This window comes from Schistocerca serialis, chromosome 1, assembly GCF_023864345.2.
Source record: "Schistocerca serialis cubense isolate TAMUIC-IGC-003099 chromosome 1, iqSchSeri2.2, whole genome shotgun sequence".
Classification (NCBI taxonomy): Eukaryota; Metazoa; Arthropoda; class Insecta; order Orthoptera; family Acrididae; genus Schistocerca; species Schistocerca serialis.
The window spans coordinates 430,225,459-430,241,309 of NC_064638.1; the positions used below are offsets into that span (position 1 = coordinate 430,225,459).

General features: G+C 35.8%; 1 protein-coding gene across 2 annotated transcripts in view; it reads left to right on the top strand.

Moving 5' to 3' along the window:
* The window catches only part of LOC126472375 (CLIP domain-containing serine protease B9-like), a 183,168-nt gene that overhangs the window by 84,007 nt on the left and 83,310 nt on the right, over positions 1–15,851 (top strand). For both annotated transcript variants that reach the window (XM_050099932.1, XM_050099933.1), the window contains exons 2-3: positions 1,343–1,441; positions 3,589–3,879. In XM_050099932.1, coding sequence (XP_049955889.1) covers positions 1,393–1,441; positions 3,589–3,879 — 340 coding nt within the window. In that variant the 5' untranslated portion in view covers positions 1,343–1,392. The remainder of the gene's footprint in view (positions 1–1,342; positions 1,442–3,588; positions 3,880–15,851) is intronic.

Genomic DNA, 15,851 nt, shown 5'->3' on the forward strand with positions numbered 1-15,851 from the left:
GAAATCCTCCCCACTCCACCGAGAGTGTCTTTCCGCCGTCCACCTAACCTTCGTAACCTCTTAGTTCATCCCTATGAAATCCCCAAACCACCTTCCCTACCCTCTGGCTCCTACCCTTGTAACCACCCCCGGTGTAAAACCTGTCCCATGCACCCTCCCACCAGCACCTACTCTAGTCCTGTAACCCGGAAGGTGTACACAATCAAAGGCAGAGCCACGTGTGAAAGTACCCATGTGATTTACCAACTGACCTGCCTACACTGTGATGCATTCTATGTGGGAATGACCAGCAACAAACTGTCCATTCGCATGAATGGACACAGGCAGACAGTGTTTGTTGGTAATGAGGATCACCCTGTGGCTAAACATGCCTTGGTGCACAGCCAGCACATCTTGGCACAGTGTTACACCGTCCTGGTTATCTGGATACTTCCCACTAACACCAACCTATCCGAACTCCGGAGATGGGAACTTGCTCTTCAATATATCCTCTCTTCCCGTTATCCACCAGGCCTCAATCTCCGCTAATTTCAAGTTGCCGCCACTCATACCTCACCTGTCATTCAACAACATCTTTGCCTCTGCACTTCCGCCTCGACTGACATCTCTGCCCAAACTCTTTGCTTCTGTATATGTCTGCTTGTGTCTGTATATGTGTTGATGGATATGTGTGTGTGTGTGTGTGTGTGTGTGTGTGTGTGTGTGCGAGTGCATACCCGTCCTTTTTTCCCCCTAAGGTAAGTCTTTTCGCTCCCGGGATTGGAATGACTCCTTACCCTCTCCCTTAAAACCCAAATCCTTTCGTCTTTCCCTCTCCTTCCCTCTCTCCTGATGAGGCAACAGTTTGTTGTGAAAGCTTGAATTTTGTGTGTATGTTTGTGTTTGTTTGTGTGTCTATTGACGTGCCAGCGCTTTCGTTTGGTAAGTCACATCATCTGTGTTTTTAGATATATTTTTCCCATGTGGAATGTTTCCCTCTATTAATTCATATAAGGTGATACAATGATAAAATGCTGGAGTTGTCTTTCAAAGACTCTGAATCAATCTTTTATGTAGGTGTTCTGGTACAATTCGTACAAAACTGACAAATGTCATAAAGCCTCATTCAGTATGTATCCTGTGATACCTTATGTGGTCTTTAAGAAGCTAAATTAGGGCTGCATACTCACTGCTCTGTGTCAGTGACATGTTAAAATCCTATTTATAGATTTTTTCATTCATTTTCGATAATCTTACAAAAAGGGTAAGTGACTTTAATGTTAGATAATCTATACCAGTTGCCAAAATAAGAAATTTTGTAAAATGTAAAACAGTAGCTCTCATTTGTTTTTCTCCCCCACAGATCACTTATAAATTCCATGGAATTCTGATGATTTGACAATATTTATCAGAATGATGGTGAAAGAAAATTTTATTAAATGGATTGCATACATAATTGCAGGTAATTAATATCATTGGTCACAAAAGACTTAGCTACTTTTTTTATAATTATGTAATTAAATTGCTGTTTTTAACACATTTTGGTATTACTTAGTGGTTAAAGTAATTTAGGAATCAAATAGGATTGGGGGTGTCAATTCTAGTGTTCGATGCCACTCGTCAGCTTCGAGCAATAACTTCATACCTAAGGCAGAGACACTACGTAGATGCAATCTTTGAAAGCTACTGATCATATTCGTAAACAAATGAATGTAGCGTATGATAAAATTACAAACACAGTTCGCTTGATTAATTACTTGGCCACAAATTATAAAATGGTTCAAATGGCTCTGAGAACTATGGGACTTAACATCTTAGGTCATCAGTCCCCTAGAACTTAGAACTACTTAAACCTAACTAACCTAAGGACACCACACACATCCATGCCCGAGGCAGGATTCGAACCTGCGACCATGGCAGTCGCGCGGTTCCGGACTGAAGCGCCTAGAACCGTTTGGCCATTGGCCACAAATTATACTGACAAGAATTAAAGGTAACAAAAAGAAATAAGAACAGAAAAAGAGAAATATACATGTCTGAAATAAATTATTATCATAATTTATGAGAGTAAGAAAAGCACAGAGAACTTTTAAATCCAGTACAGTAAAGCACATGGTGAAGTTGTAATATTATGAATTAGCATTAACTGTCAACACTAATTGTTAAATCTAATGGGATGAGTACCCAAGTAATGAAAATTGATGAAAGAAGTGGTCTAACAAATACTGGAATTGGTAACTGGAACTGACCTATATGAGTTAATTCTAGTTACTGAGTCCAACGATTCCACAGTTCATTACTTAGATCGTTTTAACAACAAGTGTGTGCACTAAAGTGTTATAGAATTTCTACATATGGTATTACTATCTTCATTACTATGGAAAAGAGAAATATTTGGAAGCTATACCTACAATATTTATTAGTTTTTCATAGTGGTTCTGAGATCAATAAGAAATCTAGAAATCCTACAGAAACAAAGTCCACAGACTTACTGTAAAAATGTCCAAAATTATGAACCATCCAAAAGTTAGAATTGGCAACTAGAATTCACCTCCTATATAGGTCATTTCTAGTTACCGATTCCAGCCATTCGATGCTTCATTAATTAGATCATTTTTTTCAGCACATGTGTGTACTAAAATGTAGGCTAATATCATTTCTGCATTTGTAATTGCTCTCTGAACTACTGCAAAAAAGTCTCTAATATTGGAATCAGTTACTAGAATTTACCTATATAGAAGGTCAGTTCTATTTATCGATTCCAGTTTTTGTTATACACTGCAGTAGTTTTGGAGAGCAATTAAAAATGTAGAAATGGTAGTACAGTCCAGCGCATACAATGGCAAAACTAATTTGCAAATGAATCATGGAGTGGTTCGAATCTGTAACTGCAAATCACCTACATATGTTAATTCTAGTTATCGATTCCAGTATTCTTTATTTTTGTAGATATTCATGTATCATGTACTGGCTTTTCTTTTAGAATTTAGTGTGTTGGTTTCCCCACATTTTGTCCTACTGTTCGTATTTTTTTGTTGTTGTTGTCATTCATTTAATCTTCCCATTTTTCTGACACATTTTAGTTTCTCCCCACCCAAAACTCCCACTTTCCTGTGCTTCTCCCATTAAGATTCAATAATTAATATAAAATTAACACTATTTTATAACAGTATGACTTCACCATGTGCCTTACCATAATGCAATTTAAAGGTGGTCTGTGCTTTTCTAGTCGCATAAATTAGGAGAATACTTGTTACCAGACATGAAAATTTGTTTTTAATTCTTGTTCTTAATTATTTTCGTTATCTTCAGTTTATTTCAATATAATTCATGACTAAGTAAATAACTGCATGAATGCGATTGTAATTTTATTGTGTATTACATTCGTTTCTTTATGTGCATGATCGATTGCTTTCATAGATTGCCTTTACGTAGTGTGTTTACCTTAGTTATGACATCATTACTCAAAGCTGACGAATGGAATCAGATACTAGAATTTATCCAGATTTGGGAAGTGCTGGATAGCATATGCTGACTGACTGAAGTTTAATCAATGTACAACATGACTGAATTGTATTAGCACCTTTTACTAACTTTGAGTGTTTGCAGTTCTGCACGTGGGTTATGCACAAATATATCGATGTCAATCTCCATACACCTGCAAAAATCTGACTGACTGTGTGAACTCACTGAAGAGACCAGAGCAACTTCTTTTCTTGCCTTGCTCGAGTGGTGATGAAGTCAAAGTGTGCTGTCCACGTTCAGACAACCTTTTGAGGCATAATAATTTTCAGTTATTGAATGGCACTTGTGGAGAATTATCAGATATAAACAAAATAATTTCTGGTCAAAATGCCACGATAGGACAGTTTCCATGGATGGCACTCCTAGGATATGAAGGTAGGTTTTCTTTCTTAACCTGTTCATGAATGACTTTTGTTAGTGTATTCTAGCACATTAATATGGGAATGTCAGACAATGATTTTTATCTTTGTTGGTATGATCCAGACTGATTATTTGTTTGTAGAAAAAATTAAAAGTGAAGAGCTCATCGTAGTTAGTTTTTTTCAACCCACTGATCATTCTTACAATACTGGCTTAAGAGAAAGACAAACAATAAATAAAAGTTAAGCAATGGACAGAATGCACCTAGTAGAACAGTTTATAGTGGGAGGGACCATCCAGGGTATATATTCTCTCTAAAGAAATAGCTATTACTACAGGTGTAAAACAAAGGAAAGGGCTGCAGCTGCAGATAGGAAGATTCATAACGAAACATCCATAACGAAACATCCTTAGCAGTCAGAAGGGCAATGCATGAAGCCTTCAACAGTTACCATAGAAGAATATTATTGAAAGAGCTCTCACAAAACCCAAAGAAATTCTGTTAATAGGCAAGGGCTGTCAGTGGCACAAAGAAGTAGTACTAGTAGTATTAGTAATAATAGTAGTCAAGTCAAAAGTTGTCAGGCAAAACCAAATACATACTTTTCTCATATAACATTGTGAAAGCCATGGTATAAGGCAGTCAGGCAGCCACAGTATTTCTTGGCTTCTGAAAAGTATTTGAATCAGTACTGTACCAACACCTATAATATTTATTAACAAAAGTATGCTCATATGGTTTATGAAACAAACTTTCTGACTGGATTGAGAATTTCTTGGTAATGATGATGCAGTATGTAATGTTGGAGGGAGAGTCAGCAATGTTAGTACAAGTAACTTCAGGTGTGCTGCAGGAAAGTGTATTAAGACTTGCTGTTCACGTTGTATATTGATGACATGACAGACAATAATAACAGTTTCCTCATACTTTTTGCAAATGAAGTGGTTATCTACAACAAAGTACTATGTAACAAATATCCAGATAGTATCTCGATAATATTACAAAAATTGGCAACTTGCTTTAAATTTATAGAAATACAAAATTGTACACTTCACAAAATACAGAAAAGTATTATTCTGTGACTAAAACACCTTTGAGCTGCATTTGGAATGCCACCTTGTACTTTTGTGAGCATAACAATTTGTGGCGATTTGAAGTAGAATGATCATGTGTGCTCATTCATAGGTAGAGCAGGGAATATTGAAAAAAATGTACATCACAAATTGTCACAGGGTTGTTTCACTCATGGGAGTTTTTCACGGAAATGCTGAGGACCTTGAACTCGCAGATGCATAGACAACGATTATCCCACAAAAGCCTATGTACAAAATTTTGAGAACCAATATTAAGTGAGGAATTTAGGAATATACTTCAGCTCTTTATGTGTTGTTTCCACAGGGGCAATAATGATAAGATTAGAATATTTGCAATGCTCCATATGCAAATGAAATGTGAAGAAACTGTCTTAGTGATAAGTACCCTGTCATGGACTTCACAGTTGTTTGCTGATGAAGATTAATTTATGTTATCTTTTGACTATAGAGGTTATATTGCTTATAAATATCCTTTAACTGCATTTTTAAATATGTTTAATTCAGTGTTCTGTTTGATATCAGCCTTTCGTGTAGTTTATTCTGTCTTACAAAATACCGTTTTCTGTGTTTTGCTTCATTGTTAAACGTCAGTTAAGTGTAATCTTTGTTCCTTGTTAGTGTAATAATAGCTACTGGTTTTATTTATATGCATGAAAGATTGGTAGATGCCTAGTATTTATCTCTGATGCTCTCATTGTGAACACTAATCTTCCTTCTCTTTCTTCATCTCCACTGAATCTGTAGGTCAACAGTCATGCCCTAAACTTCTGATTGTTTGTTGCACCATTTTTTAAGTTATCATTTACATTTTATTTTGCGTCTTAACCTGATGTGCACACTGTTTACTTACTTCATGTTTTGCTTTTTCTACCAGCACTTTTGTGCTTTAATTGATATTAAAATATTGTGTATATAAGCAATATTAATTCTTTTTACTTCTGGGATGTCATTGATGTAGCAATAACAATATTGCCCTGTTGAAGCATTTTTATATCAACATATTTTGGGTCCGATAAATCTATCACTAGAAATTTGCTTGCATAGTGGATAGGTTTAGGGCCAATCATTGGTCACTCTTCATGTTGCTTATGACTGTACATATAGTTAATTCAGTAAAATTTTAGGCTGAGCTTTGTCAAATGTTGTGTACTTTTACTATTTCAGCATCACTGAGGAGGCTATATTTAGTCAAGATAACCTGTTAGTGTTTCAAGGGTGAGTCTTTTATTGACGAGATTGATGATGGGAGGGAGATGGGACTGTAAATTTCTGTATCTTATGCATTACCTTTCTTTAGTTCATTTCATTTCATTTATTTGGAACATGCCCCATCACAATATTTGTAAAAGTACGGTACATGTTTAGATGCCAAGATACATAAAAAATAAATCTAATTATAATGGGTTACAGTAATGTGGGTGAAAATTATTCACAATAGAAGACTTCTGTACAGTCACTATAATGTTTTCAGGTAGAAATTTCTATTTTTAACTTTTAGTATCATAATTATTCATAAGCTGGGAAATGTTATTAAATTTCAAATTTGTGAAATTATTTCATGTAGAACTTTACTAAAATTGGTTTATCAATTTGCCAGCTGCATCCTTTTCCGTAATACTCCTCCTTAGGGCACCTCTCTCTGTGTTAAGTTCACAACACTCCTATAACAGGTGATCTGTTGTTTGAGAACCCTCTCTGCACATACAAGCAACACTTGGGAATAGCCTGAACTGTTAATAGTAAGACATTAATTTTCCATACCCAGTTAATATTGTATGATTTGATGACTGTGGTAAGTTTATGGGAAGATGGCACTGAAAAATTAGAAGGAAAAAAGTCTTTTGTGATCCACTCTTTTTGTAGTTTCACTCCATTATCTGTCCCATTTCTCTTTCAAAGTGCATCTTAACTTTCTTCCAATCACAGATAAAGGGAATCTGTTGTAGCTTTCTGTTGCATTTTCTCAAGCTGCTTATTTGGCGAGCTTGTCTGCCAGTTCATTCCCAGGAGTTCATACATGTGCTTTCAAACATTTGAAGTTAATATGCCATTTTCTCTTACAATTTCTTAATTTTGTTTCTCACCTTTTCTATCAAAATTTGTGATACCTCGATTTTTTCAATGATTTTAGGATAATCTGTCTATACGTATTACAGGTGCCATTTTAACACTTATTTCTTGTAAGTCCAGTAGTTTCTCTAAGGCTCGCAAGACTGATAATTGTTCTCCATGGTTGATGGTGCACCCATTCTCTAGTGTGTACATTAACTAATAGGCAGGTGTGACATTAATGATTACTATCACTCTTAAACCTGTTCTGTTCTCTGAATAACTCCATGATATAAACATCTATTGGATATTCCTTGACTTTGTAACTTTCTTGTAAAGTTACTGTGCTTGCTAGATGGGGCCATTGTTTGTAATCTAAGGGAATGTCTATAGAATAGGCATGTTTAGTTTTTATAATTTTATATTCTTCCACTATTGTCTGGAGGTTAATAATTATTGCTGTAAGGTCTTTTAGAATGCATGATGCTTCAGTAGACATTGTTCTGTAGGCCTGAACAATCTTTATGTTGATCAAGTAGGGGTGGGTTCTTTGAACCTTCATACAGTTATATTTTCTTCTTTGTGCATGAATCAAAGCAGGTACTGCATATACCAGCAGTGGTAGTATACTGTCTTTTGTAAACTATTTTCCCTGCTCTTGAACAAAGTCCCCAGTTGAGTGTTGCTAATTTAGATAAAAAAAAATGAATAAGTTTTGAACATTTTTCAGTCATGTAATGAATGTGTTTGTTGAACATAAATTTAGAATCAATAATAATTATACTCAAGTAATTTAATACTTCAGTTTGTTGCAAAACATTATTCTTTAGAAATATACTAACTGTTGCTTTGTGTTTATGCCTTCTCCTTGTTGTTAGCATTACTTTCAGTTTTTGCTCATTAAAATGGATTTTGTTGTTTTGTGGCCAAACTGTTTTTACCATTTCTGTATAGCAGAGCTCCTCAGCAATAATGACATTCTGTGCTTTCAGAAACACAATTAAGTCATATTCAAATGTTACCACCTTTGTGTTGCCTGTGTAATCAAAATTCAGCAGAGAATTATACTGGATATCCCAAACACCTGGGCCACAGCAAGATCCCTGTCAGCACCCTTCTGTCACATTCTTTTCTAGTTTGGTGTTGTTAAATGCCAATACAGCTCTTCTGTCTCTAAAAAGTGTTTACTTAGATTATATAGGGTGATTTTTTGACTGTGTACAAACTATAGTGATTGATCAATGACAGGATACGAAACAAAAAAGATCTAATGAACTTGTGGCCAGAAATGCATGATTTCCATGCTAGAGACCATTTATTCAATCATACATTGTTGCAGAGAATGCAGTCTAATATGCATTGTACCATGCAGCCACAGCTACAGCATGTGTTGAAAATGGTTTCCATGTGTCTCAATGCATGCATGTGTGTGCTGTAGCATGTTCTGTCTCTCACGTTCACATCAGCCAGGATGCATCCAAACTGTGTCTAAGACAGCATGAATGTGCTGCTCCATTGCCTCCACATCTGGAATGGGCTCTGTATAAATGATACTTTTGAGATGGCCCCATAACCAGAAATTGCATGGTTTGAGATCCGTTGAATGAGCAGGCCATGCAACTGGACCCCCTCATCAAATTCATCGACCAGGGAAAACATGATTGAGATGCCTTTGGACATTAACAGCGAAGTGGGCTGGAGCACCATCTTGTAGCAGCCACATATCCTTTGAATCTCAATGGCACCTGCAAGAAATGTTGTTAGTTCTGGCCTGTTAGGAGAGATGGAAGGAAGACTGTTCCCATAACATGGTTGCCAATTATCCCAGCCCACACATTCCAGCTGCACAGATGCTGATGATTCGCTGTCACCATGCCATTCGGGTACTGCATACTATCCCACAGATGACTGTTATGAAAGTTGAACATACCACTTCGTGTAAAAGTGACCTCATCTGTGAATAGGATGGATGATAAAAATCCTGAAATCATAGTTGCCCGGTGAAGATACCAGTGACAAAACTGTCTGTTGCTAATAAGCCCTGATAAGGATAGTAACAACTGTCACTGAGAATATTCTACATGGCCATCTGGCTTACCATGTACTCGCAGACCAACTTCCCGCTACTGACATGGTGGTTGCCTTCCAAAGTGTTACTTGTCTTCCAAGTGCAGTGTCTGAAAATTTTGGGTAGGTACTTCATGATTTCCTGCTTTCTGAAATGACCCTGTCTCAGAAAATCAGCAAAACGCTGTTGCCAACATTGAATGCTGTGGTTGTTGATACAACTTTGCTGCCTGCTACCCATTGCCACTTGCCTTTCCATAGGTAAACACTGTGTCGGCAAGCTCTTGATTCAAATATGGAACCATCATGTACAACACTGTATTATATCCACTATGAGGTGAGTCAGCAAGAGAAGTGAGTTGGACACAACATTACCAATGATTATGGCAGGGGAGGGTGCGAGGGCATGACGTATGAGAGAAACAGCAGCATCCTCTAGGAGAAAACCATGCATGCTGTAACTGTGGCTGCATGGTACAGTGTTTATTAGACTACAGTCTCAGTAACAAAGTATGATTGAATAAATGGTCTCTGGCATTGAAACCATGCGTTTCCAGACATAAGTTCATTAGATTTTTTTTGTTCCATATCCTCTCATTGATCAGTCTGTAGAGATTGTACATGGTGGAAAAAAATCACCCTATATAATTCCCAGGACTTCGAAATTCCAGTAACACTTTAAGGATGTTGGGCTACCCAGCTATGTCAAAAGCTTCCAGAACATCAAGACTGACCATTATTTCACACTGCCCTTGCGATGTGCTTTCCTCTACTAAGTTCTTAACAACCAACAATGCATTTGCTGTCCCTTTCTATGGAGTAAATCGATACTGCTTGTTGCTTAGGAGATCCTTAGACAATACATCTGCATAATTCTGTTAATTAATAGCTTTTCCAGTATTTCTCCCTTTGTTTAAAAAAGGCCGATTGGACAAAGTTTGGACACTTCTATTCCGTTTCCTTTACCAGGTTTGAGAATGGGTACTATTTTAGTTCTCCCAACTATCTGAGAAGTGTACTTTAGGCAACTGTTACATAAAGTGGGAAGATAGCTCGGAAAAATGCTGTACAATAGACAAAGAATCTTATTAGTTACACCATTTTCACAAGGAATGTTGTTTGCAGGCAGGTTTGTTATTGTTTCCTCTATTTCTGTCTGTGTAAAAGTTACATCATCTATCTTCATTTAGTTGATGAACAACTGTATTTGGTTTTAGGTACTCTGAAAATTGCATGAGGTGAGATAGCCATCTATTGTTCACAATAGATCTTGTATGTTGTCTATACATTTTGTTCCTCAACAAACATCACTATTTTTGGTAATTTTTGTGATTACATCTGTGCAATACTGAAAAATATCTATTCACAAAATTAGCTAGTTTGCTAGTTTTTGACTTATCTGTGTAAGCTGTTAGGGCGCTGATGATCCAATAGTTGAACACCTTAAAATTATAAACAATCACGCTCTGTAATTTGTTATATTTCTTTTGCCTTAGACTGTGTTACTCTTATTTTGAGCACATAGTATATTGAACATACATTTTTCTTCATTGATAAGTATTTTGCAGTGACCTCCTCTAAATATTTCAGCATTACAGTCAAAATATTTCAAATGTTGGTTCAATATAACCTTTTTTGTATAGAACTATGTTGTTTAATGGTCTAAGAAAACTGTCTTATGCTGTCTATTATCTACTTGTTCTTTGCTACTGTGATATATGTCAAAATTCTATTTAAATAATGTATGCAACATAGAGAGTTTTGCCATTATGTTGTTTTCTGTACATAAGCCTCCTCAGCTCTGATTTAACAAAACTGTACTCAAAAAAATCTATTCTTTTACCTATTGAAAGCCTGCAATTTTCCCTAACACATCAACATCTCTACATCATCATCACCCCCATCATCATTATTATCATCATATCACAGAATACTTTATAAACCTCTTCAAAATGCCATAAATTGCAGAATATCTCACAAAACTTCATCTGGATGTAAACCTCATGAATATAACAGAATCTCAATAAACTTGTTCATAATAGCATCACACTACCATAAATCTTAATACTATACCCTCATATAGAAAAATGCTGTGAGCATAATAATTATATTCCATTCATAATAATAAGACTTGTATGTTAAGCCATGGAATATATTTTTCTTTATAACTGATTCTTCAAGTATCTCATATAATCTTTACATTTGCCCTGGTCTGAAAATACCACTTTCAATTATGCCTTTTTCTCACAGTAATGATGCAACAGTAACTGAACTGACATAGTTTACAAAAATCGTACATTTTCATTTCCTTTAAACATTTTTCATCCTCTAAGACCTTAGATCTTTGGTGGTGCCGATACTAGCTAACTATAATCACAATAAACAGTAACATTTTGCTAATCTGACTTTCCTATTTATGTAAAACCCAAATTTATTTTCAACATACATGTAAGTTCCTCATCATGACCATAATTTCAACCAATTCAAAACAGTGGTAGAACAACACGGCATACCATAGTTTGCATAATACAGATCAGCAATAAAGTTGCTACGGAATTCAAGTGATCGATATGCTTCAAGCTCAAGAAAGCAAAATTGCATCTCTGAAACAGGAAATAGAGGAACAGACATCAAATATATAAACTGTTGTGGAAATATCAAGAACCTTAAGCAAAGTGGAATGTACTGGAATGAGGAATAAACATTAAACACTTGGAGAGTTATCTTTGTACGCGAGTGCCAAACATAAATATCTGCAACAAGAACTAGTGTTCACCAGAAAAAAGAATTAAAAAAAGAAATCTAGACATAAATTGTGCTCTAAATCAAGTGTCAATTGCAGATATAAAATGTTTGCAATCATAAGATGCATGTGATCCAAGTCTGATACTGTCACAATCCATACATAAACAAACCACCACGACACACAAAGAAAATGCATTAGAATATGAAGCTGAGCTTGCTACACTGTTTGAGTGTGCCAAATAAAGAAATAGTGATAAATAACTTGATATCCATTTAGTGCTGGATGTAGTTAGTGATCATAGAAAGGGTAGCACTGAAACAAATCAAAAGGAAAGCACCCAAATGTCATATGCTGCTGTAGCAGCTATTAAAACAAACATTTCAAACTGTATTCACACTGAAGAACACTCTGTCTTCAAAGAAGAGCCTGCAGAAATGTCTGAGGCAGAGAAGAAATGAATTCTTGTACTAACAGATAGTCATGGAAAGTATTTACATTATTTGATTAACTCTGAACTAGATGATACATTTGCTGTGCAAAGTATCACAAAGCCAGGTGCGTCATTATCTGAGGTCATAAAAAATGTAACAAAACTGACTGAAGAATTCAATCAAAGTGATATAGTACTAGTGGGAACGAATGACATTGAGGACTCTTTAAACCATAGCAGTATTATAAATAGTGCAGTCACAGTCAAGGGCTAATGGAATTTTAAGTACAGTACCAAACAGGTATGACAGACCAGAGCTAAACAAGAGAATTAAGATATTTAACAAAATACTTGTCTTCTCTGTAGATAACTCCAATTTCAACAAATGCAGGATAGCTTTTAATTTGAAACTAATGAGATTCCATTTTAATATCCACGAGTTACATATCAACAGATTAGGCAAGGAAAAGATTTCTTCCAGGTATGCACAAATAATAAAAAACATGACAGTGTTCACTTAATAGAGAATGCTCATGACACATTATCTTCATGAAAATAATCAGAATACTACAAATAAGAAATCTGAACAATACACTCTATATTAAAACAGTGCAAAATAAAAATGGTGGTAGGTGGTTTATAAGAAGGCAAGATAGATCTTCTTTAGGAGAAACCCAAAACAGGAAAATACCAATGTAAAAAAACACCAATTTGGATCTATCAATCATGCACCAAAATATTGTCTTTAAGAAGTAAACTTGTAAGTGTAGAAGCGCTATTGAGAGTTGATAGCCTGACAGTGGTGTGTTTCACTGAACACTGGCTCCATGAGCAGGAAATACCTCTGTGCAATCTACAGAACTATTCAATAACATCACACTTTTGCAGGTCACATTGCAGAAATGGGGGCAGCTGCACATTGTGAAAAATTGGCTAACAAACATGATAAAGATCAGAGTTGATCTAGTAAAATACAATACTGAAAAAGATGTTGAGTGTTCAGCAAATGAAGTTGTAATTCAAACTGAAAGAGGATCTATGCTCACTCCTGATCTTGTACAATTTACGTAACACAGTCAGTTATTATACCAGAATTGCTACAAACAGTGCATCTACTATAGATTATTTGTCACCATTATACAGCCTGATAACTTTAAAGTAACAGTAACTGAAAACTGTCTGTCTGATCACAAAGAACATGCATGACAACAACATAAGTACATTCAGTCACAATATAGCTAAAGGAAGTGGGAATGAAATTCAAAGTGACAAAGGAAATGCACACAGTTTTGGCTTCTTCATAACCACATATTATGAACATAGTAACAAAGCACTCCCTCTCAAAAATAGATGCATAACACATAGAAAAGACAGAATAACTTGATTTTAGGGCATCATTGTGTCAAGAAAAAGGCTTTAAGTACTGCATAGAACAATTAAATATAAAACTAACTGCTTGCATTCAATCTACACCAAAGTAATGAAATATACAGGGAAAATGGATGTTAAATGGGACATTATAAACTCAAACAACAAGGCAAAAATAGTGTGGATGATCGTAAATTCAGAAACAGGAAACTTAGCATATAAAAATAATAGCCCGAAAGAAATCCAATGGGAAAATTCACTACAGAGGAACACAGAAAATATAGTCAAAGCATTTGATGACTACTACATAAATATATACAAAAATCTAACAAAGGATATACCAACACAAACAACAAGTACTATGAATGCTTTAATGGAGAAAAAACATCCACTACAAAGTTCTATATACCTATATCCAACAAGTGAAGAAGAAGTAACAAGAATCATAAACAAGTTGAGAAACACCCAGGACATCTATGGTACCTCAAACAAGATTATTACACTTTCATTCAAATTTATTGTCAAACTATTGACCAAAATGATTAATGAAGCAATCGAAGGAGGATGGTATCCAGATAATTTAAAAATTACTAGGGTGATTCTGTATAACAGAGCAATAAGCTGCTTCATGTCGCAGACTTATCATAACTAGAAGCCAACATGGGTTCCAAAAAAATAAATTTACTACCTCAGCAACACAAGAACTTGTGGAGGCATTTTTTTTCCCCCATCAGTCTTCTGACCCGCCACAAATTCCTCTCCTGTGCTAACCTCTTCATTTCAGAGCAGCACTTGCAACCTCCATCCTCAATTATTTGCTGGATGTATTCCAATCTCTGTCATCCTCTACATTTTTTGCCCTCTACAGCTTCCTCTAGTACCATGGACTTCATTCCCTCATATCTTAACAGATTTCCTATCATCCTTTCCCTTCTCTTTATCAGTGTTTTCCACATATTCTCTTCCTCTCTGATTCTGTGCAGGACCTCCTCATTCCTTACTGTATCAGTCCACCTAATTTTCAACATTTGTCTGTAGCACCACATCTCAAATGCTTCAATTCTCTTCTGTTCTGGTTTTCCCACAGTCCATGTTCCACTACCATACAATGCTGTACTACAGACATACATTCTCAGAAATTTCTTCCTCAAATTAAGGCCAATATTTGATGTAGACTTATCTTGGCCAAGAATGCCCTTTTCACCATTGCTAGCCTGCTTTTGATGTCCTACTTGCTCCGTCCATCATTGGTTATTTTACTGCCTAGGTAGCAGAATTCCTTAACTTCATGTACTTCGTGACTACCAATGCTGATGTTAAGTTTCTCGCTGTTCTCATTTCTACTGCTTCGCATTACCTTTGTCTTTCTTTGATTTACTCTGGATCTGTACTCATTAGACATTCATTCCATTCAGCAGATCATGTAATTCTTCTTCACTTTCACTCAGGATAGCAGTGTCATCAGCAAATCGTGTCATTGATATCCTTTCACCTTGAATTTTAATTCCGCTCTTTAACCTTTCTTTTATTTCCATCATTGCTTCCCCGATGTACAGATTGAACAGTATGGGTGAAAGGCTACATCCTTGTCTTACACCCTTTTTAATAGAGCACCTCATTCTTGGTCATCCACTCTTATTATTCCCTCTTGGTTGTTGTACACATTGTATATGACCCATCTCCCCCCTACAGCTTAACCCTACTTTTCTCAGAATTTCAAGCATCTTGCACCATTTTACATTGTCGAACACTTTTTCCAGGTCGATAAATCCTATGAATCTGTTTTGATTTTTCTTTAGTCTTGCTTCCGTTATTAACCACAATGTCAGAATATGCCTCTCTTGTGTCTTTATCTTTCCTAAAACCAAACTGATCATCATCTAGCACATCCCCACTTTCTTTTCCATTCTTTTCTATATTATTCTTGTAAGCAACTTGAATGCATGAGCTTCCTGTATCACACTTGTCAGTTCTTGCTATCTTCTGAATTGTGTGGATAATGCTTTTCCGAAACTCAGATGGTATGTTGCCAGACTCATACATTCTACACACTGACATGAATAGTCATTTTGTAGCCACTCCTCCAATGATTTTAGAAATTCTTATGGAATGTTATCCACCCCTTCTGCCTTATTTTATCTTAAGTCCTCCAATGCTCTTTTAAATTCTGATTCTAATACTGGATCCCCTATCTCTTCTAAATCAACTCCAGTTTCTTCTTCATCACATCAG